At 44.6% G+C, this 26,603-nt stretch overlaps 1 protein-coding gene across 1 annotated transcript in view; it reads right to left on the minus strand.

Moving 5' to 3' along the window:
- Positions 1 to 7,555: 7,555 nt before the first annotated feature.
- VOPP1 (VOPP1 WW domain binding protein) overlaps positions 7,556 to 26,603 on the minus strand; it is a 90,749-nt gene continuing 71,701 nt past the window's right edge. The window contains exon 6 of the mRNA XM_052646104.1: positions 7,556 to 7,746. Within this exon, the coding sequence (XP_052502064.1) occupies positions 7,556 to 7,746 (191 nt within the window). The remainder of the gene's footprint in view (positions 7,747 to 26,603) is intronic.

Here is a 26,603-nt window from a genome sequence, read left to right on the forward strand (position 1 = left end):
AGCTACATTTGAAGTATCTACATACTTAATGCTATATATATTCAGTGCTTTGTTTATATATCATAAATATATTTATTTAATATATGCTGTATTTCATTTTTCTTCCCAACCTTCTCTTTACCATGGGAGCTTAGTCTTGCCAGCCTGGTCTTGTCAATCACACACTATTCAAGGTGTTTCTTATAGTTGCTGAGAGATTCGTGTAATAAATGATACAAATTAAAGGAAAATGGGGCTTCCAGCTCCTCCTCAAGTTGGCAGCTACACACGGACCCATGATCATAGGCAGTGCTGGCAAAGGCCGGCGGGACAGTGAATACAATCTTGCTAATGGTAATATGTACCAAAAGCCCTAAACATGCTCTGACCCAGCAGTTTAAGATTTTATTCTGAGGAAATAAATGTGGATGAACATTAAAAATGGTCACAAGCAGGCTCAGCATAGCATTGTTCATAGCAGGGAAAAGTTAGCAAGAGCTTTTGCAAAAAAAGAAAGTTGGAGAAATGTATTAATATTATAAAGTTAAAAGTGAAGCAAAACATGTATGTAGGAAAATTATAAAGAAAAATCTAGGTATTGGTAAGCGGTGCAATGGGGCAGATTCTCAGGGGACTCAGTCCTGTTTCCTAAGTGGGAATGTGTGTTCACGTCAGTATAGTTGGTATACATTATCCAGTTGTTCCAGCAAACCGAGCAGCACCACAACAGAGCCTGATTTTTCACGGCAGCCATCGTCCTGGGGGTTTGCTGGAAATCTCGGCCACACAGTCACACAGGACCAGGCTTCCCCAGTCAGGGGTACTTTCCTGAACTCTGGGCGGCAGAGCTGGCACTGGAGCGAGAGCATCGAGGCCGCGGGTGTTCAGGGCGCCCCGGCCCTGCCCAACCCGACCCTGTCCACTCCTGAGTATCTCTCCGGCATCCACCGCACGCCTTATGCAAAAGTCACACTCATGATTCTGAGTCTGCAGAATATTTTGTTGTTTAACAATGAAAAATAAAATGGAACAACCCCCCAAATTTGATCCGAGTGCGTGGGTTAAATCAACCGCTGAACAGTGGTGTGGCAGGAAGAAGCAGGCGGAGGTTTGAATGTCAGAAAAAGTGCTAGAGAAAAGCTGGTGACAAAAGATGGCTCGCTGTGTGTCGTCAGAGCCAGGGACCTGGAAAGCGACGGAAAGACGCACCTGCAGACCTAGGATGCTGCTGTCGCAGGATTTCTAGTTTCCCTTGGCCTTGTGCATATTCTGCAGTGAGCTTGGATTATTCTTGCAATTAGATTAAAAATAAAGTTTAGTTTTGAGTAAAAAAAATATCAGCAGGGACTTTGCCAAGAAGGGCTAAGCAGGGTCTCCTCCTGGAGCCTCCCCGAGGGCCGTTCCAGCCTTTTCACGCGGGGGCGGTGCTCCCTCGGGGCTCGGGGCTGGGTCCTGGGAAAAGTGGGGTCCAAGGGGGTGGAGCGGGGCCGGTGTCTCCAGTCCCCGCTCCGGCGGTCCATCTGGGCTCAGAAGGCGCGGCCCCGGATCCTGGGCTCAGCATGGGACTAGTGCGTGAGTCGCGGCTGTCCAATCCTCACCACAACGCTGGGCGCCTCCGAAACCCCACTTTCCAGGCAGAGAACCAGGGACACCGGGACGTCCCGTGCCCCCAGTGGTCTAGACGACTCCGGGATAGAGCCTTCGGGACGGCCATCGCTGTGTGTGTACAGTTCCCTCTGTGCCCGCCAGGTCCTGAGGAGACAGGAGCTCCCTGCCTTCCAGACTCTGACTCTGTCACCCTACCGCCCCCTCACCCCTCCCACGTCTGCGCCTGCATTCTAGGTCCGGGTGCTAGATTCAGCTGAGACAAGTGCTAGCCGTCTGTGCCTACATCCTGATCACATTTGAGAGAAGAAACTCATTCAAGGGCATGCTTAGCAGGTTTGAAGGTGTGAGCACTCTGACCAGAGAACAGGAGTTTTGTAGAGTTCCTCCTGATAACGACAGGCATGAAAAGATAATGCTGCCTGTTCTCTCTTCCCTGGCTTGAGAGCAACTCACTCCACCCAGGATTTCAGTTTCCTTGGAGAATTCGGTGAGAACAAAATAGTGACAGCTGGTAACCGGGGGACATTTGAGGAAGAAGACCCCAGGGCTAGTCCTAGCACCATCTACCAGAGCTGAACACCTGATCTTGGGCACAATTTCCAGGTCCCGCTAGACCGGCAGTCTCTCCCCATGGGTGTTTGTTAGCAGAGCCGCTGGGGCTGAGCTGCAATGGGGGCAGCACCCCTCATGCTAGGAGCTCAGGAAAAACTCTCCCCGGTGCTTCTCAAGACCCTTATAACCCTAACACTCTCGAGTTTTGTTACAGAATCCACAATATCAGATGTTTTAGAGAATAGGTTGGTTCCCTAGAAGCTGTAGACTGTCACCTGAGGTTGAACTTTATCTTTAACCTTTTCATAATTAATTCCCTTTTAACCTCACTGGATTTTGTTGCGAGGGACCAGCCAGAACACAGGAGGGGAGTATTTTCTTACTAACTCACCCCACATTGTCCCATAAAGCAGGCACTGGATGTGGAGCTACTGTGCACTTGGGAAGCAGCTGTTCACTGTGCTGGTGAATATAAAATCCAGATTGGATTTGGAAGACAGTATGGAAAATAATGTAACATTTCTTATTAATATATTCTATATTATGACATGTTGAAATAATATTTTGATACATTGGATGAGATTAAAATAAATTTCACCTTTTTAATGTAATTAATGAAAATTTAGTATACTTAGCTGATATGTTTTTAATGGACAGTCCTGGTCTAGAACATACATCTAAAAGCATTTCTCCTTGTAAACTTTAAAGCAAGATGAAAAATTTCTTTCTCCTTAAAAGCATGAGGGATCATTTATGCCCAAGCACTTTTCAAAGGTACATACTTGGTATCTGTTAGGGACCAAACGACGGTCTCTAGGACCTGAGTCATGTTTACCAGAAAGAGACAGGATATGCGCTCATCCTTCCTGGCCAATCATGTAACGCCAGCTATTCCTGTAACTGAGACAAAGAACTGCCTGTATATAAGCCGCCATACTCCTTTGTTCGGGGCTCTTGTCGGATTCCCTTGTGTGGGATGAGACTTGAGCCCTAGCGCGCTAGAGATAAACTCCCTTCTTGTTTTTGCATTACTGTGGTGGACTTGCTCTCTCGGTAGGTTCGGAGATACGGGCTCGGAGCATAACAGTATCCACCTCCAATTCCTGTACAAAGAGCAACAGGTCTGTGGCAAGTAAGACTTTGGGCTTCAGGACCTCAAGGCTGTTTGTGGTTTCAAGTCCAGAGAGGAAGAAAATGCAGCGCTCCCATGCACCCCTGTTCCAGCTGAAAGGGTGGCTCTCCTCTACCCTGACTATACTATTGCTGATCACAAGATCAGGAGCCTTTCCTCACAGAAGGAAAGCCAGTCCTTTGTGGCTGGAGTCAGAACTCTAATCTCGTAGTAGGGAGATCCAACAGGACCCAGCTTTAACGGAGGGGGGTTGTTTTGATAATCATACCCACTCCCATCATACCATTTTGAGAAAGGCTTTGAGCAGGATCCGCCCCAGACACTTTGGCACAACCAGTGAGGCAGGGGCATTATAATAAAGAACTGGGGCCGGGGTCAGGGAATGGCAAAAGATACACCCTAGTAATATGATAGACAAAATACTGCTTATCATTCATGGCTGGATCTGGGGCACTCACAGATCTCATTCGACATATAAATGGTAGGGAAAAATGTTGCCTGAGGTTTCTCCTTCCCAGCTCTGGTGGGCTCTACACCCATGACTGAGCAGCACACACCAACATTTCAGGATGGTAAGGTGACGTAGGGGCAGTGGCAGTGAATGGGGCCCTGTCAACTTCCACCTTCATATCTGGGATGTATTCAAAGCAAATTTGCTCCTGTTACACCATGGAGCTCATCTCCTGATGGGCAAAGGACTAGCTGGGAATGCATCCTCTCTCCACTTCAGTTTCTCTTGCTCAGGGAAATGTGGAGTGAAGGAGAACAGAGGATTTCTAACATTTGCTGAGTGACCATAAAGTGCCTGGTAAAAGCCTGGTGTAAGCAACAAGTAGTATGAACCTTGGACTGCGAGGAGATCCAACCAGTCCACCCTAAAGATCATTCCTGAATGTTCACTGGATGCACTGGATCCAGTGAACATTCCTGAACATTCCTGAATGTTCACTGGATGTTCCTGATGCAAAGAGCTGACTCATTTGAAAAGACCCTGAAGCTGGGAAAGATTGAAGGCAGGAGGAGAAGGGGACGACAGAGGATGAGATGGTTGGATGGCATCACCGACTCAATGGACATGGTTTGGGTGGACTCTGAGAGTTGGTGATGGACAGGGAGGCCTGGCGTGCTGCGGTTCATGGGGTCACAAAGAGTTGGACATGACTGAGCCACTGAACTGAACTGAGTATGACCCCATTTTGCAGTTGAAAAAACTGAGGTTTTGGATTCTTTGAGTCACTGAACTTCTCACATTTTCAGCTCCCACCTTCTCAGATGTGGTTTTCTTCATCAGTCCCATGCACCACCTTCTATTTCAGAAATTTCAGTTTCTGATCTTGTACTTTTTTTGCCTGGAGGACTATTAACATTATGGACTTTTGGAGTTCAGTGAAATCTGGGGGTGGGGACAGATGAGACTGAGTACTCTGTTGGTCACCTTTAGTCATTGACCTTTGATGTGTAAATGACCCTGCTCCCATTTCACTGGGGGGAAGTTGATGACCCGGGGCATGTCCAGTGAGATGTGTGAATTAGCTCTGAAAATCTTCTACCTGATTTCCTGTCCTGTGTTAAGGCAGCAAATTATGAAACACTTCTTGATAAATATTATCTCAGTTAGTAATTCATCTTAAATACAGCCTAACTGTAGCAGGTACAGATATGTGAGAGAAATACAGTTTCTGACCAAATAGAATTGGATTTAAAAATCAAGGCCCCCTACCTATACAGAGCACAGGCAGCCCCCCAGATAATAAATGCCAGTACTAGCTATGAGTTTATGTATCTAAGGCTTCTGTCGTCCTGCTTACTTCAGATATTTTTTCCTTAGCTAGGTTTTTTTAATGTGTTGGTGAAACAAAAGTTCCTTATATTCTCAGAAAGCATATTATTTCCAGTTCTCCTGAGACTGGGTGCATCTCCACCTATTCCACCCCACTCAGCTAACCTCAGAGCCTGCTGTCTGTCCTTCAGAAACTTCATTTTTACCCTCTTTGCTAGTCCCCAGCAAAACAGTCAAATCACACGCCCAAATTTATTTTTATTGTGCATACATAGGAAACATAACCCTATCAAAAGAACAAAAAAGACAAATGAGCCAAGTGTTACAAGAGGAAAAGCATGCACAGATCTATTCCCAGTTCACTCCTAGCCATGGACTCTATGGGGCTTCACACACCAGAAGTTGGCTCGGACTGGCTCCAAGCAGTGGGCACTGTCCACTGACAGCATAGGGAAACAGTGGGCAGGACATATCACTGTGAAAGGAATTTCCACACACACTAACCACTGAGTGGGTTCTCACCAAGGTTCAAGGGAAAACAAAGTTTATCTCATACAAGCATGACTATAAAATAGTTGAGTGCTACCTAAATCATCCAGTCTCTTAAGATCATTTGGTATAAAAAAAAAAACCCCAAAACAGAATTTCATCGTGGACATTTGGGTGCCTATGTAGCTGCACCAATTCCAACTTGGGGGGTGCTTCCTCATCAGAACTGTAAAGGAAGAAACTGGAGCTGAAAATGCCAAACGAGTGGCCTGGAGGAAGAGAAACTTCTGGACCCGTGTAGTTATCCTGGGTTGTAAACAGCAAATGTTGTGCTCTGTTGTCTCATTCAAATCAAGGACTTGAGTGTGGGGAGGGACTGAAGTTGGGGACAGGAGTTCAGAGGTCACGCTCAGTGGTCAAAAGCACCGGCAGCAGCATCTATGTTCAGACTATTTCCAGTGTTCATCTGGCTCCAAGAGTGTCCCATGGAGTCCCTGGGGAGGCTTCCAGGTTCTCCATCCTGACTCTCTCTCCTACTCCAGCAGAGCAGGGACATGGAGACAGGAGTGGGGAATGAAAACACTCAGCATCACCCTAGTGAGATGTCCTGATGCTCAGGTTCAATGACTGACAACCTCTCAAGAGGCTCTGATTACTTCATTTCAAAAATAAGCATACCATCCCCTCCCCCACCCCCGCCCCATTCCTATACATACGTGTCTCCGCTATGATCTATGCTTTGCCCTTGCTATACACCACCCATCAGGTCTCAGTCTGGGTTTAAGTACACGATGGTGGGCGTAGCCTACGCAGAGGAGAACTCCAGTCCCCTAACGATCCAGGACTACCTGTGATTCGAGGGCCAGAGAGGCTTCTGAGCCAGGTTTGCATTTCCAACCACATCTTTATTCTAATTTTGATTAACTCGTCAGTGAAATCTATTCAGTCCTTTCGGAAGAGGTCTATTTGCAGTCCCGGGGTTTTGGGTGTTCCTGTCTTTTTCTTAGCAAGCTTCTCCTCTGCAGAGACTGGCATACACCTGCTGAGACCAGTCAGCCGGGGCCCAGGCTTGCCCTCCCAGGCTCAAGCCGTTGGCTATGCTCCACTGGGACACTTCTCTCCAGGGGCCGGCGTGGCTTCCCAGCTGGACTTTGAAAGTGTCCATCACAACGCACTGTCAGGCCTGCCTCAGGGGAGGGTGCAGAGATGCCTGGCTGTGATCACAGGCCAGAGAACTATTGACACCCAGGAAAGACTCCGAGTCTGACCTCAGGGCACGACTCCACACCACCTTCCCCAGATGCACTGAAAACAGCTCCATTTCCCCCTAGGTCAGACCAAGAGCTCATGAAATGCAATGTCCAGTTTGAGGCAGGAGGCAATTTCCCATGAATTTAAATACCTTCCCTTAGTGATTTTTTGGGGAACTACAGACATCAAATTGGCCTGATTCTAGAGCCCCATCTCCCTGAGGTATAGCACACCAGTGCTCTCCCAGCCCTGGCGGTACCAAGGGCAGCACTCTGGTCTTCAGGAATGGAAGGGGAAGAGGGGGCTCAGAGGCTGCACCCCGTCATCATTTTTGGAAGAGGAGACTGCTGGCTCTGCGGGGCCTGGTTTTAGCCGGCAGCCTGCCGTGTGCAGGGTGCCTGGGCCATGGGCCCCCCTCACGTCCCCACGCACTCACCCGCACCGCCTGGCCTTCCGCCGGGGTCTGCCCCCTGTGGGCCTGGGCAGCCAGCTCAGGGGGGCAACCCTCAGGACTGTCCACTCAACCAGAGCACAGATTACGTTGGAAACAGAAGCAACAGAGGAGACACGGGGTGAATTGAAATATTGGTCCTCCAAGGAAAACTTGAGAGGAAGCTGTGCTTTGAAGATATCAAAAAGGAACTTGCCCTCAGTGGCTCATGAGACCTTTCCTGGAAGTGAGCAGTGATGGGGCAGGGAGAGCAAGCGACGGCCTCGCCCTGCCTCCCAGCCACGTCACACAGGCAGGTGCTGGCGGCTCCCGGCTACTTGGTCTTCACCACCTGCTCATATGGGGGTGGGGGCGTGTTGCAGTAGGAAGGGGGCGGGGGGTAGGCCGTGCTTCCCTGGGATGAGTTGGGCTGGACCTGGAAAGCCATTGCCACGGGGTTCCCAGCAGGATTCATCCCCGATCCTCCGGGGTCGGTGTAGTATGGCAGCCCCAGCGGCTGGGCTCCTGAAAGACAAACAAGCAGATGAGAGCACCGCCTGGCCGGGCGCCCGGGTGAAGACCGCTGCCCTGGTCATGCACTTAGTGGACACATATCGCGGGCCAGCAAGCCCAGACACAGGAGGGCTCCAGGGTGCAGGGAACAAGCAAAGGTGAGATGCTGGCCCAGCCTCCTGAAGCGGCTCCTTCACAGGGCAGATGGCCAGAAAGCACCTCAGTCCACAAGGGTGCCCGAGTGTTGGAGGGATGATAGCGGGGTCAGGCACGGTGGAGGCCAACCCACAACCGAGGGACAACCAGAGGAGCTCTGCCAACACTTGGGGACATGCACCAAAAAATTATCAACACCGACAGCCCAGCAGCCCTGAGAGCCTGGAAAGCCAGGATGGTGAAAGGTAAGCCAACTTAAGAGAGAACTGAGAAGAGGACCTGGGGTTCCCAGCTCTTGACTAGAAGCATCACAGGCACCTCCACAAAGTTTCTGAGAACAGTGTGCTGAAGTATGAGCTGCGCTCGCACCTGCTGGGTAACATTTACTCAGGGCAGAGCACCTGTCATCCAGGTGAACCAAATTCCCAGACAGGGAGACAACCTAGGGGCCTGAAGTCAGTGGGGTGTGTTGACAGGTCTGTGGGCTCTCCCCTGCCCTGGATGCTGCAGAAAGATGCCACTCCCTTGTCTCAGGGAGAGGCAGGCTGAGCCCTGCTGCAGGCCAGGGTGCAGGACACAGTGGGGCAAGAGTGCACAGATGGTGACAAGAGGGAATATCTAGCCCCAACTCTCGTTTAACAGTAGAAATACCCGAGCTGCTGTGTTGAGCCTATTTCTTGGATCTGCATTTTCTGTTCATGTTGATAATGTGATAGAATACTGACTAAATAAAGAATCAAGAAAGAAACCGTGGGCTCCGAGCTTTTCGTGGGCTTAGCTAAGTTCACGAGTGAATCAGATGCATCTGAATTAGGCCACATTCAACCCAGGGGATGCACAGGCACCAGAGAGGTAGTGTCTGCCTGTATATTATGTGGGATGTTTTTTTGTACAAATCTCACTCTGCTACAGTTTAACTGAATAAAGGTCAGATTCCTGGAAAGATGCCCACCAAAGTGAGCAGGATGTCTTGGAAATCTACAAATGAGCTGAAGGAGAGCATAGGACAGAAACATACAGGCAAAGAGGCATTCGGGGTGTCAGGAGGAGCGCATCAGCCACAGAGGGACCTCGATCTGCTCCTCCTCTCAAACAGGCTTCTAGTGGTGCGTCTTCCTGTTGCCAGGAGATGTGTTTGTTCACAAGCCCATGACTAGCCAGGACCGTCCACTTCTCAAGGGCAGAGATATTTGTCTTTGAATCTCTGTATATTTTATACAAATAAAAAGTTAAAGATAAAAAAGAGACGCTAATGTAATAGTCTAGGAAAGACACACAAAAAATCTTTGAATATGAGACAAGAAATGAGGAGAGAATGAGGGGTTCAGGAGGCATATCCAAGGACCGGGGACCAGCTGAGCATGAAGACCATGGGGAGGAGAGGCCTGCCTAGGAAAGACCCGGCTTCCAGTGTTGAGGAGGGGCCACCTGGCAAGAGAGGGGACAGAGGGCAGGGGTGTGCAGGAGTCCGAGCAGTTCTGGGAGCCTTTGGTATGGAAGTGGTAGCAGAGACATAGCCGTGGCCAAAACTACCCAAGGAGGAGTGTGTGGAGGGGGCCAGAGGGCGACAGAGGAGAGGACCGACACTCCTGACAGGAGAGACACAGGTGGTTCAGGCGGACGAGGAGAATGAGAGGAGGCTGGGGGGAAAGTGGAACGGCGAGGCAGGAGCTTTGTCACCAGGAGGGGGAGGAGAGGGCAGGACGAGCAGTACTACCTGCGCTCCCCGAAGAGGACCCTCATACTTCTTGCCAGTAGTCTCAGCACTGAGGCTGGCACAGAGGCCCCGCTGCTGGGGCAGAGAGCTGCTCCAGGGTAAGGGGCAAAGACCAGAGAGGGGATGGGTGTTGGCTAAAGGGGTGCAGGACAAGGGCAGGTGTATTTCTTTTATTCCTTAAACTGTTTTAAATTAAGGTATAGTTGGTTTGGTTCACTGAGTTGGACACGACTGAGCGACTTCACTTCCACTTTTCACTTTCATGCACTGGAGAAGGAAATGGCAACCCACTCCAGTGTTCTTGCCTGGAGAATCCCAGGGACGGGGGAGCTTGGTGGCTGCCGTCTATGGGGTCGCACAGAGTCGGACACGACTGAAGCAACTTAGCAGCAGCAGCAGTAGCAGCACATGGCGCTGGTGGTAAAGAATCTGCCTGCTAATGCTGTAGACTTAAGAGATGCAGGTTCGATCCCTGGGTTGGGGAGATTCCCTGGAGGAAGTCACGGCAACACACCCCAGTATTCTTGCCTGGAGAATCCCATGGACAGAAGAGTCTGCAGGGCTACGGTCTATAAGGTTGCAAAGAGTCAGACACAACTGAAGCAACTTAGCACGCATGCATGTGCTGTACTTAGTCGCTCAGTTGTGTCTGACTCTTTGCGACCCCATGGACTGTAGCCAGGCTCCTCTGTCCATGGGATTCTCCAAGCAAGAATACTGGAGTAGGTTGCCATGCCCTCCTCCAGGGGATCTTCCCAACCCGGGGATCAAACCATGGGCTCCTGCATTGCAGGTGGATTCTTTACGGTCTGAGCTATCAGGGAGGCATGCAAGCAAAGTTGATTTAAAGGTTATATTAGGTTTCAAGTGTACAACATAGTGATTCAAGATTTTTACAAATTATACCCCATTTAATGTTATTACAAAAGAATGGCTATATTTCACTGTGCTGTACAATATATCCTTATTGTTATTTTTTTTAGACAGTTTGTTCCTCTTAATCCCCTCCCCTACCTTGTCCCTCCCTCTGTCCCTCTCCCCACTGGTAAGCACTAGTTTGTTATCTATGTCTGTGAGTCTGCTTCTGTTTTGTTATATTCATTCATTTTATTTTTTGGATTCCACATACAAGTAATAACATACAGTATTTGTCTTTCTCTGACTTACTTCACTAAGCATAACATTCTCCAGGTCTATCCATGTTGTTACAAATGGCAAAATTTCATTCTTTTTTTTATGGCTGAGTAATAGCCCATATTGTGTGTGTACACACACACCAGGTCTTCTTAGCCATTCATTTGTTGATGGACACTTAGGTCAATTCCATATTTTGGCTACTGTACACAGAATATTGGGGTGCAGGTACTTTTCAAGTTAGTGATTTCATTTTCTTTGGATGTTTACCCAGGAGAAGAACTGCAAGGTCATGTGGAAGCTCTATTTTTAGTTTTTCGAGGAACCTCCATGTTGTTCTCCATAGTGGCTGCACCAATTTATAATCCCACCAATAGTGAACAAGGTTCCCTTTTCTCCACATCCTTGTCAACTTAGCCATTCTGACAGGTGTGAGGTGATATCTCAGGGTGGCTTTGATTTGCATTTCCCTGGTGACTGCGGATGTTGAGCATCTTTTCATGTGTCTCCTGGCCATCTGCGTATCTTCTTTGGAAAAATGTCTATCCAGATCCTCTGCCCATTTTAAAATTAGGTTGTTTGGTTACTTGTTTGAGTTGTATAAGCCCTTTATATATTTTGGATATTAACCCCTTATCAGATATATGATTTGCAACTATTCTCTCCCATTCAGAAGATTGCCTTTTTGTTTTGCTGATGGTTTCCTTCACTGTTAAAAGCATTTTACTTTGATGTCCCATTTGTTTATTTTTGCTTCTGTTTGCTTTGTCTTAGGAGACAGATTCAAAAAAATGTTCTGCTGTGATTTATGTCAAAGACTGTCCTGCTTCATGTTCTCCTCTAGGAGTTGTATGATTTGGGGGCTTACATTTAGGTCTTTAATCCATTTTGAGTTTATTTTTATATATGGTATGAGAACATATTCTAATTGCATTCTTTTAACATGTAGCTGTCTAGTTTTCCCAGCACCACTTATGGAAGAGACTGTCTTTTCCCCATTGCATATTCTCAAGACAGAAATATTTTTAAGGACAGGAAGTGCCTGAACATGTTTATATAGTTAGGGACAGAAATATAGTAAATACAGGATTTCTAGGGAGAATATAAGCTCAGTGCAGGTTAGGGATCTTATATGCCTGGTTCAACATTTGAACCCCACTGTCTAGCCAAGAGCCTGGCACGCAGGAAGGCACCTAGTATTTTTTGTCAGGTGGGCAGAGGAGCCACAGGCAGCAGCTCAGAGCAGCAGCACAGGGACCCAGAGCCCCCTGGGTGAAGGAGGCCCAGGTGCTGGCACTGCAGGCCACGGGGGTTGGTGATTTTAACAGACAGATTCCCAAGTCCTCAAAGAAGAGATGGTCACAGATGGTAGCAAAATGGTGTTGGAGAATGGAGGAACCAGATTGTTTGGGATTCAGTGTGTGGTTTGGGATTCTTGGGGCTGTAAGGACATAAAAGTGAAGGTCAGGAGCCAACAGGACACCAGGACCATCCGTCTATCTTACAGGGGGTGGAATGTGGGGGAAGAGAACTAGCCCTTACATTCTGAAGGTTTATGGCAGATGGTTTGTTTAGTTAGAGAAAGAAAATAGAGAATCTGTGAAGAAGCAGAGTCAGAGGAAGACTATTTCTCCAGGAGACAGAGAGGAAAGGATCAGGAGATGTGAGTAAAGCAACTGCAGCCACACAGTTGCCTGGCTGTCTTCTCAAGTGTTAATGCCAATCTGCATCAAACCTCTATCACATGGGAAGGGCATGGTGTGGGCACAGCAAGGGTATTGCTATTGCATCCATATTCTTGAAGACACTGAAGCTCAGCCAGACATAACCTGCCAAGGTCACACAGCTCCTGTGTGGAGGCACCAGAATTGAACCGAGTACTGTCCTGTGAAGCCCAAGCTCTTTCCATGGTGACACATTCTCACAACAGGGTGATGAAATGGGCCTCCCTCCAGCTGGAGAGGGACAGCAGACTACGGAAGGCTAGGGATACGCTAGGCCTGCATTCTGAGCAGCATCCGAGGACTGAGGGCTTAGCTCAGGGCTGTCACCAGCCAGGCTGCGCTGGGCTGCACTCTATCCCAACCACACTGTGCTCCTCAACAGAGCTGAAGTCGTTTCACTCCTTACTGCCATCCCCTCTTTCCTCCTTGACAGTCTGGGTGAGATTTGAGACGGAACCCTAGATTCAGCAAACATGAGTCAATTATAGCAGCTCCACCTGAGTGGAACTGTTCCACTGATGCTGCCAAGCTTTCCTCACAGTGACCCTGCTGCTAATCCCCCAAGCTCACTGGCCACTAACTGAGGAGATGAGCCAGGCCAACCTTTTCTTGGGATGCTGAAGAATCCAGCTCGCCATAAAGAATGGAGTGGGAGCGCAGGAGGGGTGACGACCACCTGAGAAGGACCAAGTGGCTCGCAAACCCAGGGCCACCAGGTCCCCGCAGCTCTCCTAAGTGACCCATCTGCTCCCTGTGTCTGTACAACCAGCTCAGCTCAGAGTGGGCTCTAGGGTTCTCCCCTCCATATACTACCTGCCTCACACAGTTTAATCAGAGCTCAGATCCCAAATTCCTACATCCACCTCCTCCAGCCAGGCTGCTTCTCAAGGTTTAGACAGGTTTCTCAAACACATTCCAGCAGACACACAGCTTGTCTTCCCACACATGACTTGAACGTCCTCTGTCACCACAGCTACCAATTCACTCACAGGGCTGTAAGCTGAGTTCCTGTACTAGGGGTAAAAGGCCCTCCATACTCAGGTCCTTACTTATTTCAGTCTCAATTCCCAAAGTCCTGCCAACAAAACCCAACTGCTAGTATCCTGCTCACCTCTCCCAGACCCTCATCAGAAAGCAGCCCCTAGTGTTAAAACATGGAGATCACTCCTCTTGCAAAGTCTTGGCCCATCTTCACACCACCATCCCCGGCCCCTCAGCCTCTCATCTGACTAATTCCCATTTATCTTTCAAGCCTCAGATCAGAATCACAGCTCATTGACTATCACCACAATCCTGACTGGACTAGGACCCCTGTCCTCTTGGCACTCAGAAAAGAATCCACATACTGGGCACCACAGTGTAGTAGAATACTTTGAACTTATGCACACAAGGAGAGGATTTAACTCACCTGGGAACTCTTAGAACCCAAGCCAGCATCTGGCATTGCGACAGTCATCCCATCCCGGAGACAGGTAAGCGATGGAAGGAGGGAGGGATGGTGCCTCTGCTCTGAACTTGGCCTCTGCTACACCACGCTGAATACTTGTGGCAGCTTTGTGAGACATGCCTGCTTCTGATGCCCAGCAAGCCTGCATCAAGCCTACCTGCTGCCCCTGAGGATAGACACGTTCTAAGGGATGACTCCACCTCCCCATCACAAGCGATGGGGGTTGGTGTGGGCTAGGGCTGTGGTCTTTGTACCAGAGATGTACTGAGGGCATGTCTGGAACATTCGTGCAGCACCGTCATTCACACTGGAGGGTAATGAGAAACGATGACAGGTGTGTCTGACTTAACTGGACAGTTATGTTAACAGTCTCATCACACGGGAACTGGAAGGGTGGGGTTAAACATCTGAGCATGGAGATGGAGAGGTACTTAGAATAATAAAGAAACAACAAATGGGAGGTGGATACATTCTGTACTTGTCAAGACCATAAACCCTCAGGTGAATAAACACAGGCATGAAACTGCTAGAAAGACTGGTTGAGGGCACAGACAGCAGGAGCGGAGGCTGCACTCTCTTGGGGTGACATGAGGCTCCTGGGCTAGAGGGGGCATCGGCTGGCATGGGGGATGTGTGTGTCCCAGACGTTCACTACGCTTGCCCATTTGGCTAAAGCAGAACCCCTGACAATATACTGATGTGGCAGAATACCCAGAATCTTGCAGAGAAGAGACACAGAGAGGAGATATACTCAGTTTTGACTCATTCAGGGAGGTGGAGTGATGAAGACATCATGGTATGTGTGAAAACCAGAGAAAGAAGGCCAGGCAATAACAGGTATGTGCCCCAGATGAGAGAGATCATTTCAAAAATGTCCCCCAAACATACACAATTCCATGGCACATGACTCTGGAGTTCAAAGCACTTTAAAATCATAACTCATCAATGGAGCAGGATAGGAAGCCCAGGGATAAACCCAGGCACCTATGGGCACCTGTGATCTGTGACAAAGAAGGCAAGAATATACAATGGAGAAAAGAGAGTCTCCTTGATAAGTGATACTGGAAAACTGGACAGTTACATGTACAAGAATGAAAAATGGAACACTACCAAGTGCCATACACAAAAACAAACTCAAAATGGTTTAAAGACCTAAACGTAAGGCCAGACACTGTAGAGCTCTTAATGGAAAACAGCAAGAACACTCTTCGACATACATCTCAGCAAGATCTTTTTTGACCCCCCTCCTACAGTAATGAAAATAAAAACAAAAATAAAGCAATGGGACCTAACAACTTAAAAGCTTTTGTACAGCAAAGGAAACCATATACAAAATGAAAAGACAATCCTCAGAACGTGAGAAAATACTTGAAAATGAAGCAATAGATGAGGGATTAATCTCTAAAATATACAATGCAGCTCAATATAAAAAGCCCAGTCAAAAAAGAGCAGAAGATCTAAATAGACATTTCTCCAAAGAAGACATACAGATGGCTAACATCTCTAATTATTAGAGAAATGCAAACCAAAACTATAATCAGGTATTACTTCACATCAGTCAGGATGGACATCATTAAAAAATCTAAAACAATAAATGCTGGAGACAGTATGGAACAAAGGGAGCCCTCCGACACTGTTGGCGGGAATGTAAATTGGTACATCGAGTATGGAGAGCAGAATGGAACTTCCTTAAAAAGCTAAAAATAGAACTACCATATCAATCAGCAACTCCACTCCTGGGGATATACCCAAAGAAAACCATTATTCAAAAAGATACATGCACCCCAGTGTTTATGGCAGCATTATTTTCAATAGCCAGGACATGGAAGTAACCTAAATGTCCATCAACAGAGGAAAGGACAAAGAAGATGCATTACATATATACAATGGAATATTCAGTTCAGTTCAGTTGCTCAGTCATATCTGACTCTTCAGCCATAAAAAAGAACAGAAAAATGCCATTTGCAACACAGATGGACCCAGAGATTGTCCTACTAAGTAAGTCAAAGACAAATACCATCTAGAAAACGAATACAAATAAAATTATTTACAAAACAGAGATAGAGTTACAGATGGAGAAAACAAACATGGTTACTAGGGGCTAAGGGAGGGGGAGGGATAAATTGGGAGATTGGTGTGCTATACATAAGATGATAACTCATAAGGACATCCTCTATAGCACAGGGAATTCTACTTAATCTGTAATGGCCTATATGGGGACAGAATCTTAAAAAGAGTGAATACACGTATAACGGATTCAATTTGTTGTACAGCCGAAACTAACACAACATTGTAAATCAACCATACTCCAAGAAAAAATTTTAAAAATATAAAATAATATTAAAATACCTCAAATCTTATTATCTATCAAAGAGAATAATTTGCAAACTGAAACAGAGATTTAAAAATGAGATAAAATGAAACTCCAAGATAACTAAAGGCTGGGCTTTGGGGAAAGCATTCACATGTCCTGGCTGACATAGTACCACAGTGTAGAAATGAAGAAAACCCATACTTAAGCTCTACAGTAACACTTGCTTCCCTGATGGCTCAGATGGTAAAGAATCTGCCTGCAGTGTATGAGACCCAGGGTTAGATCCCTGGGTAAGCAAGATCCCCTGGTGGAGGGCACGGCAACCCACTCCAGTATTCTTGCCTGGAGAATCCCATGGTTAGGGGAGCCTGGAGGACTACAGTCCACAAGGTCACAGAGTCGGACCTGACCGAAGCAACTGAGCATGCATGTATGCATGTCACAGTGATACTATACATGCATGCATGCTAAGAGTTGGACACAACTGAGTGACTAAGCATGCATGCACGTGCAATATCAGGGTGACAGGCATATGTGCATGCTCAGTCACTTCAGTCCTGTCTGACTCTTTGTGACCCTGTGGACTGTAGCCCTCCAGGCTCCTCTGTCCATGGGATTCTTTAGGCAAGAATACTGGAGTGGGTTGCATTGCTCTCCTCCAGGGGATCTTCCTGGCTCAGGGATCAAACCCATGTCTCTTACATCTCCTGCACTGACAGGAGAGTTCTTTACCATTAGTGCCACCTGGGATACTATGCGATATGCATTCAGTTCAGTTCAGCCGTTCAGTCGTGTCTGACTCTTTGTGACCCCATGAATCGCAGCACGCCAGGCCTCCCTGTCCATCACCATCTCCCGGAGTTCACTCAGATTCACGTCCATTGAGTCAGTGATGCCATCCAGCCATCTCATCCTCTGTCGTCCCCTTCTCCTCCTGCCCCCAATCCCTCTCAGCAACAGAGTCTTTTCCAATGACTCAACTCTTCTCATGAGGTGGCCAAAGTACTGGAGTTTCAGCTTCAGCATCATTCCCTCCAAAGAAATCCCAGGGCTGATCGCCTTCAGAATGGACTGGTTGGATCTCTTTGCAGTCCAAGGGACTCTCAAGAGTCTTCTCCAACACCACAGTTCAAAAGCATCAATTCTTCAGCACTCTGCCTTCACAGTCCAACTCTCACATCCATACATGACCACAGGAAAAACCATAGCCTTGACTAGACGGACCTTTGTTGGCAAAGTAATGTCTCTGCTTTTGAATATGCTGTCTAGGTTGGTCATAACTTTTCTTTCAAGGAGTAAGCCATCTTTTAATTTCATGGCTGCAGTCACCATCTGCAGTGATTATGGAGCCCCATAAAATAAAGTCTGACACTGTTTCCACTGTTTCCCCATCTATTTCCCATGACGTGATGGGACCAGATGCCATGATCTTCGTTTTCTAAATGTTGAACTTTAAGCCAACTTTTTCACTCTCCTCTTTCACTTTCATCAAGAGGCTTTTTAGTTCCTTTTCACTTTCTGCCATAAGGGTGGTGTCATCTGCATATCTGAGGTTATTGATATTTCTCCCGGAAATCTTGATTCCAGCTTGTGCTTCTTCTAGCCCAGCGTTTCTCATGATGTACTCTGCATAGAAGTTAAATAAGCAGAGTGACAATATACAGCCTTGACGTACTCCTTTTCCTATTTGGAACCAGTCTGTTGTTCCATGTCTAGTTCTAACTGTTGCTTCCTGACCTGCATATAGGTTTCTCAAGAGGCAGGTCCAATTTATAGATTTTTCGCTGATGGCCAAAAGTGTTATATATCAATAACTTGCCTGGGTATCTTCTTCCTCTGGACACTACTGGGTCTTAACCCTTGAGGGGTCCATCCTGCAGCCCAGGACACATGGATACAGCAATGCCAAAAGATGGCCAGTGGGCCTGGGGGACCTGAGCTTCTGCACGCTGCTAAGCATGGAGGTAAACCAGGAGCCCCTGTCTCTGTGATTTCTTTGTCACAAGAGGTAACTCTTATAAATGATTTTAACCTGGCAGCCAAAACACTTGAACTAATTCTTGCAGAGAACATTCTCATCATCAATAGACAAATCTCCCCACTTCATAACTTGCTCCCTTCCTTTTCTAAGGCTTCTGGGTTTTAATTTATTTTTATGTTGTATCCATTCATTTTCCAAAATTGTCTCAGCTACTAAAAATATTTTTCAGTTCATCCTTCAGGACTTTTTTAGGTATATATATGCTGATATATTGTTTGCAAAGAGAGACAGTCATGTTTCTCCTTCCTGATGAATAAAATGTTCGTGTTAATGCTTTGACCAAGAATTTCTAGAACAGTATTAAACTTTGTTAGTAAATATCCTAATTTTAATAGCAATACTTGTACTGTTAAACTAAGTATGTTGTTGGCAACAGGTCGATGGTACAAAGTGAGCTTATTAGACAACTACTAAACGTTTCCATTCAAAAGTCATAGCTGGTAACACTAGGCTTAGGTGTACCACTGAGAACTTGGTCCTCACCTCCAATGACCCCAAACACAAGGCTAAGGCTTCATAAAAAGCCTTATTTTCCTAGATATATTACACTTTACATCAGTACTTTGAGTTTTGATAAGAAATGTATATGAATTTTATCACCATTTTTCTAGCATCTACTGACTTACTCAGTGATCTTTTTAAAAATTAAGAAAAACCTAGAGAGAATGTTTATTGGTTATAAACTAATGACTTAAAACAGATTAGTTGATGGACATTTTAGGTTCATGCAAAACAGCACATTCACAGCTCCACGTTTTCCATACAGTAAGATCCCTAATACAAAGGAGTTCCATTCCAAGAGTAAATTAGTAGGTCTAATTTGTTTGTAAATCCAACAAGCTCAGGTACCCAACTAACACAATCAGATATATAGTACTGTACTGTAATAAGTTTAAAATATTAATACTTTTCACATAAAAATACATAAGAAACAAACACAAAAATAAAGAAAACATTTACATTGTACCACACCTTCAGAAATACAATAGTACAGTACGACATCAGGCATACAGGATCTGGCATCGAGTGAACAGGCAAGAAGAGCTGACTGGAGCAGGGAAAGGAGGTGGGAGGTGGCAGCGCTGAAGGGTCATCAGCAATAAGAGATGGAGGGTGAGCTGCACTCTCACTCATGCCTGACGCTGAGGGCATTGGCCTGGTTCTTTGCTGGATTCAATTCTACCTACACTTCCTACCCTTTTGGAAAAACGATCCAGTACCTCTTTTTTCTCATCATAGATGACATGGTAGCACTGGATTGAGTTCTGAATGGTTGCTGCAAGCTTCATGTTCCATATTACATCTGGGTCCCATGCCTCAAAAAATAACAGTGCCTCCTCAAATAAAGAAAACCCCTTCCCATTTCCCATGTCATGAATCCTTTTGGTTCTTCAGTTACTTCTGAAAAACTAAACCAGTTGCTTCCAGACAACCTGGGCTTGAAATAAACACACTGTACTATTGTACTATATGCAGTACCGTAAAGTACACAGAAGCACAACCACTTGTAGAGGATGCATGGACATGACAATGTTCACCAGACATGAAATAACTTACGTGACCGGACTTGAGAATGAACATTCTTATCTTTGAAAGTTCGCAACTTGAAGGTTTATGTGTAGCGGACTTACTGTCCTACAAAGCGCTGACCTCAAGTCTAGTTTCCATCTGTCACCATACAGTTGACCCCTTCCCCCAATTTGTCCACACTACTTCCCCTCTGGTAACCATTAATCTGCTCTCTGTATCTAAAATTTTGCTTTTGTTTTATTGTTTGCTCATTTGTTTCATTAGACTTTACAGGAGTGAAATCATATAGTATTTGTCTTTCTTCATCTGAGTTATTTCAAACACCATACTGTCTCCAAGGTCTTCCTATATTGTCACAAATGGCAGGATCTAATTCTTTTATATGGCTGCACTGTATTCTGTTGTGTGTGTGTGTGTGCGTGCACTCAGTTGTGTCCGACTCTTTGCAACCACATGGACTGTAGGCCGCCAGGCTCCTCTGTCCATGGGATTTTTCCAGAAAAGGATACTAGAGTGGGTTGCCATTTCCTCTAACAGGGGATCTACCTGACCCAGGGATCAAATCCCTGTCTCCTGCACTAGCAGGAATCTTTGTGACCCCATGGATGCCAGGCTTCCCTGTCCCTCACCATCTCCTGGAGCTTGCTCAAAATCATTGAGTCGGTGATGCCATCCAACCATCTCATCCTCTGTCATCCGTTTCTCCTCCTGCCTTCAGTATTTCCCAGCATTAGGATCTTCTCCATGGAGTCAGCTCTTTGCATCAGGTGGCTAAAGTTTTGGAGCTTCAGCTTCAGCATCAGTCCTTCCAATAAATATTAAGGATTGATTTCCTTTAGGATTGACTGGTTTGATCTCCTTGCAGCCCAAGGGACTCTCAAGATCTTCTCCAATGCCACAGTTCAAAAGCATCAATTCTTCGGCGCTCCACTTTCTTTATGGTTCAACTCTCACATCCATACATGACTGCTGGAAAAACCATAGCTCTGACTAGACGGACCTTTGTTGGCAAAGTGAAGCCTCTGCTTTTTAATATGCTGTCTAGGTTTTTCATAGCTTTTCTTCTAAGGAGCTAGCATCTTTTAATTTCATGGCTGCAGTCACCATCTGCAGTGATTTTGGAGCCTAAGAAAATAAAGTCTGTCACTATTTTCATTGTTTCCCCATCTATTTTCCATGAAGTAATGGAACTGGAAGTCATGATCTTTGTTTTTTGAATGTTGAGTTTTAAGCCAGCTTTTTCACTCTCCTCTTTCACGTTCACCAAAAGGCTCTTTAGTTCTTCTTCACTTTCTGCCATAAGGCTGGTGTCACCTGCATATATGAGCTTATTGATATTTCTCCTGGGAATCTTGATTCCAGCTTGTGCTTCAACCAGGCTGGCATTTTGCATAATGTATTCTGCATATACGTTAAATAAGCAGGGTGATAATATACAGCCTGGATATTCTCCTTTCCCAATTTGGAACCAGTCCATTGTTCCATGTCCAGTTCTAACTGTTGCTTCTTGACCTGCATACAGATTTCTCAGGAGGCAGGTAATGTGGTCTGGTATTCCCATCTCTTTAAGAATTTTCCACAGTTTGTTGTGATCCACACAAAAGCTTTAGTGTAGTCAATGAAATGGAAGTAAATGTTTATCTGGAATTCTCTTGCTTTTTCTATGATCCAGTGGATGTTGGCAATTTGATTTCTGGTTCCTCTGCCTTTTCTAAATCCAGCTTGAACATCTGGAAGTTGTCAATTCATGTACTGTTGAAGTCTGCCTTGGAGAATTTTGAGCATTACTTTGCTTGCATGTAGAATGAGTGTAATTGTGTGATACTTTGAACATTCTTTGGCATTGCTTTCTTTGGGATTGGAATGAAAACTGACCTTTTCCAGTGCTGTGGCCACTGCTGAATTTTCCAAATTTGCTGGCTTATTGAGTGCAGCACTTTCCCAGCATCATCTTTCAGGATTTGAAATAGCTCAGCTGGAATTCCATTACCTCCACTAGCTGTGTTCGTAGTAATGCTTCCTAAGGCCCACTTGACTTCACGTTCCAAGATGTCTGGCTCTAGATGAGTGATCACACCATTGTGATTATCTGGGTCATGAAGATCTCTTTTGTACAGTTCTTCTGTGTATTCTTGCCACCTCTTCTTAATCTCTCTGCTTCTCTTAAGTCCATATCATTTCTGTCCTTTATTGAGTCCATCTTTGCATGAAATATTCACTTGGTATCTCTAATTTTCTTGAAGAAACTTCTAGTCTTTCCCATTCTGTTGTTTTTCTCTATTTCTTTGCATTGTTCACTTAGGAAGATTATTTTAATCTCTCCTTGGTATTCTTTGGAACTTTGCATTCAGATGGGCATATCTTTCCATTTCTCCTTTGCCTTTTGCTTTTCTTCTTTTCTCAGCTATTTGTAAGGCCTCCTCAGGCAACCATTTTGCACTTTTTCTTGGGGATGGTTTCAATCACCGCCTCCTGTACAATGTCATGAACCTCTGTCTGGATTTCATGAGGTACTTTCTTTCTGTTTCTAGTTTGCTGAGTGTTTTGATCATGAAAGTATGTTGCATTTTGTCAACTGCTTTTTCTGCATCAATTGAATAATCATTATTTTCCCTCATTATGCTGACATGATGTATTACTTTAATTTTTATATGTTGAACCACCCTTAAATTCCAGGAAAAATCCAAACTGGTGCATAATCCTTTAAAATGCTGAACTCTGTTTGCTACTATTTTGTTTAGGATTTTTGCATCAGTGTTGATCAAGGACAAGGGCCTATAATTTCTTTTTTCTTGTAGTGTCTTTGTCTGGCTTTGGTATCTGAATAATGCTGGCCTCACAGAATGATTCAGGAAATGTTCCTACCTCTTTGATTTGGGGTGGGGGGTGGTGAGGAGAATTGATATTAGTTCTTCTTCAAATGTTTGGTAAAATTTACTATTGAAGCCATTAGGTCCAAGGCTTTACTTTGTTTGGGATTTTCTGATGACTGATTCAATCTCCTTACTAGTTACAGGACTACTCAAATTTTTTATTTCTTCATGATTTAGTCTTCGTAGATTTTGTTTCTAGAAAGCTGTCCTATCTAGTTTACCCATATTTTTTTGCTCTATAATTGTTCTCATATAATCCTTTTTATTTCTGTAGAATTGTTGGTAATGTTTCTACTTTCAGTTCTGATTTTAGTAGTTTATGCCTGATCTTTTTTTTCCCTTAAGGAAAAAAAAAATATATTTAGACACCCTGCTCTTTTGATTACCATTTAAAGATAAGGAATATTTTTTTCCTTCCTTTCATTTTCAACCTCTTTGTGCTTTGAGGTCTGAAATCTATGATGGAGTGAAATTGATACAAATTCAGCAGAAACCTTACTTTGAATTTCAGTCTTTTTCTGGGCTAGTGGTGTGGTAAGATCTATCATGATTCCGGGTAGTGGCAGCAAATCATAGCTCCCAGTTAGCACTGTGATCACACTGGTTCACTCACAACCATTCTGTATCCAGACAATCAATGTTTGTCAATATAGTAGTCAATAAAATACATGAGATACTCATACTTTATTATTAAGTAGGCTTTGTGCTAGATGATTTTGGCCAGCTTAGGCTAGTGTACCTGTTCTGAGCACATTTAAGGTAACTAGTGTATCAAATGCATTTCCAACGTACACTATTTTCAATTTAAGATGGGCTTATCAGGACCCCATCATAAGAAAGATATGTATTTGGATCTTGTTTATCCATTCTGTAATCTCAGTGTTTTGATGGAGAGTTTAATCCATTTACATTTGAAGTATATACTGATAAGGAAGGATTTACTTCTGTCATTGTGCTATTTGTTTTCTACATGCTTTATAAGTTTTTTGGCCCTCATTTTCTGCATTTTTACTTTTTTGTGTATAGTAGCTTTTTTGAAGTGCAATGTTTTATGCTTAGTGGGTCTTTTGAAAGCAAAGTTTAATTCCTTTCTCATTTCTTTTTGTGTATTCCATAGCTAATTATTTGTGGTTAACCAAGGAGATAATATTAAACATCCTACTGTTAGACATTGTTCAGTCATCCATCAGTTCCAGGAGCCCCTGAAGATATGAACGTCTGTGGATGCTGAAAGTCCTTTACAGAAAATGATGTAGTATTTGTATATAACTTATGCACATCCTCCCGTTTGCTTTCCTGATGGCTCAGAGGTTAAAGCATCTTCCTCCAATACGGGAGACCTGGGTTCAATCCCTGGGTTGGGAAGATCCCCTGGAGAAGGAAATGGCAACCCACTCCAGTATTCTTGCCTGGAGAATCCCATGGACAGAGGAGCCTGGTGGGTCACAGTCCACAGGGTCACAAAGAGTCGGACACAACTTCACTTTCACTTTCACTATGCACATCCTCCCATTTAAATGTTCTCTAGATTACTTACCATAACTAACACCATGTAAATACTATGTAAACAGTTGCCAACATGTGTCTAATCCAAGTTTTGCATTTTGGAATATGCTGGAAATATTTTTTATCTACAGTTGGTTGACTCCATTGACACAGAAACTGCGGATATAGACGGTTCACTGTACTTTGAATTTATACCAGCTCAGCATCAATAACTTACAAAAACTGCTCCTTTAAAGTTCTGTGCCCACCCCTTTCAGTGGCTGATGTCACAAAATAACATCTTCATATGTTGTCTGCTCTCCAAAACATAAACTAATAATTCTTTTAAATATATTAGTTTCTTAAATTATGTAGAAAAGAAGATTTGGGGTTAAAAAGGAATATTATAGTAATACTAGTTTTATACTAATAACTTTTCTTCTTTATATATAACAGTATCTTCAGTCAAGTAGAAAACAAAAAGTAAAGTACAAATCACTGGTACAATAATATTGGCTGTATAATTTCCCAAGTACTTACTTTTATTGAGATCTTCCTTTACCTATACAGCTTTGAATAACTATTTATTGTATTTCCATTTCACCTGCAGGTCTCCCTTGAGCATTTCTTGCAGGGCAGGTCTAGTGGTTATGAACTCCCTTACTTTATCTGGGCATGATTTAATTCCTCCCTCAAACTGAAGGACAATGTTGCCAGATATAAGATTCTTGATGGACAGTTTTTATTCTTTTATTTGAATACATTTTCCCACTGCCTTCTGGCCTCCATGATTTTTAATGAGAAATCTGCTTATAATTATACTGAAGATCCCTTATTTGTGATTTTCTTCTCCTTGCTACTTTTACGATTTCTCTTTGTGCCTGGCTTTTCAAAGTTTGATTATGTGTCTTGGTGTGGATCTCCGAGTTCCTCTTACTTGGAGTGGATGCTTATATGCATGCTTTCCATCAAAATTTTTGACATTTTCAGCCATTCCTTCTTTTTTTTTATGTGAGCAATTTTCGGATTTATAAAAAGATGCAGCAAATTTTAAAATGACACAAAATATAATTTTAAAAACAACACTGAGAAGTGAGTATAATTTAACTATGCTGCTAAGTCGCTTCAGTCATGCCCAACTCTGTGTGACCCCACAGATGGAAGGCCACAAGGCTCCCCTGTCCCTGGGATTCTCCAGGCACATTATTTCTTTAAATATTCTCTGTTCCTTTTTTTCTCTTTTCTCCTTCTGAGACTTCCATGATGCCTATGTTGATTTGCTTGATGAGGCCCCACAGGTCTGAGGCTCTCTTCAATTTTCTCAGTCTTTTTTCTTTCTGTTCCTCAGACAACATAATTTCCATTGTCTAATGTTCAAATTTCCTGATCCTTTCTTCTGTCTGCTCAAATCTGCCTTTGAATCATGTAGTGAATTTTTCATTTTGGTTATTGTACTCTTCAGCTCCAGAATTTTTTGTTCATATCTTCTTAGGATTTCCATCTCTTCTGATATTTCTATTTTGTTCACACGTTTTTTTTTTAATTCTCTCCCCATCTTACTTTAGTTCTTTGAGCATCTTTAAGAGAGTTGCTTTAAAAGATTTGTTTAGAAGATGTGCCGTAGGTCTTTTTCAGGGACAGTCTATTGACTTGATTGTTTACTTTGGATGAACCATATTTTCCTTTCTTACTATGCATTTTTTGATCACTGGACATTTGAATTGAACAGTGTGATAACTCGGGAAATCAGATTCTTCTGGAAATCACCTCCCCAGTGTTTTGCTGTTTTTCATTTCTGTTTTTGCTTACTCTTTGGGTTTTTGTTGCTGTTATTGTAGGCTGTCTCTGTGCAAAGGAAAAGCCTGAGATATACATTCAAGGTGTTCTTTGGTCTTTTCTGAGCCTTTCCCTGGGGATGTGTAGTCACTGAGTAATTTTTTTTCCATATGAAGTTGTTTTTGAATGTTTTAGTCTTTAATTTCTGGCTCCCAAGAGGGGGAAAGGTGAAAAACCAAGGGGCATGGGGAAGGGCGCCAGGCATTCACATCTCCTGGAGGTCACTTCAGCTGGAGGGAGAAGGGCTTGCAACAGTGTGGGGCGGTGCAACAGTGGCTGCCCTCTCTTTAATAAGGAGCAGCAAACAGCAACCAGAGCACAGATCCCTGATATTTGGAGGACAGGGTCCTTTTTGCTTCTGGCTCGTACAAGCTGCCCCAGGATCATGTGCACAGCTGCCTCCCATGTGGCCTAGGGTGAGGGGTTAGGTAGCTGCTACTGTGCCAAGAGTTGATAATGACCAAAATTAACTTCAGTTTACCCTCTAAGTCTTCCCCTGGAAGTTCTAAGCCTTCAACAGATTTCTGATTACCAAAATAGTTACATCAGAAAGATTCTGCCAGTACAATTTTTGTCTAGGTGAGGGAAAAGAATTCTGGTGCTTCTGATTCC

This window comes from Budorcas taxicolor, chromosome 1 (genome assembly GCF_023091745.1).
Source record: "Budorcas taxicolor isolate Tak-1 chromosome 1, Takin1.1, whole genome shotgun sequence".
NCBI classification, from domain to species: Eukaryota; Metazoa; Chordata; class Mammalia; order Artiodactyla; family Bovidae; genus Budorcas; species Budorcas taxicolor.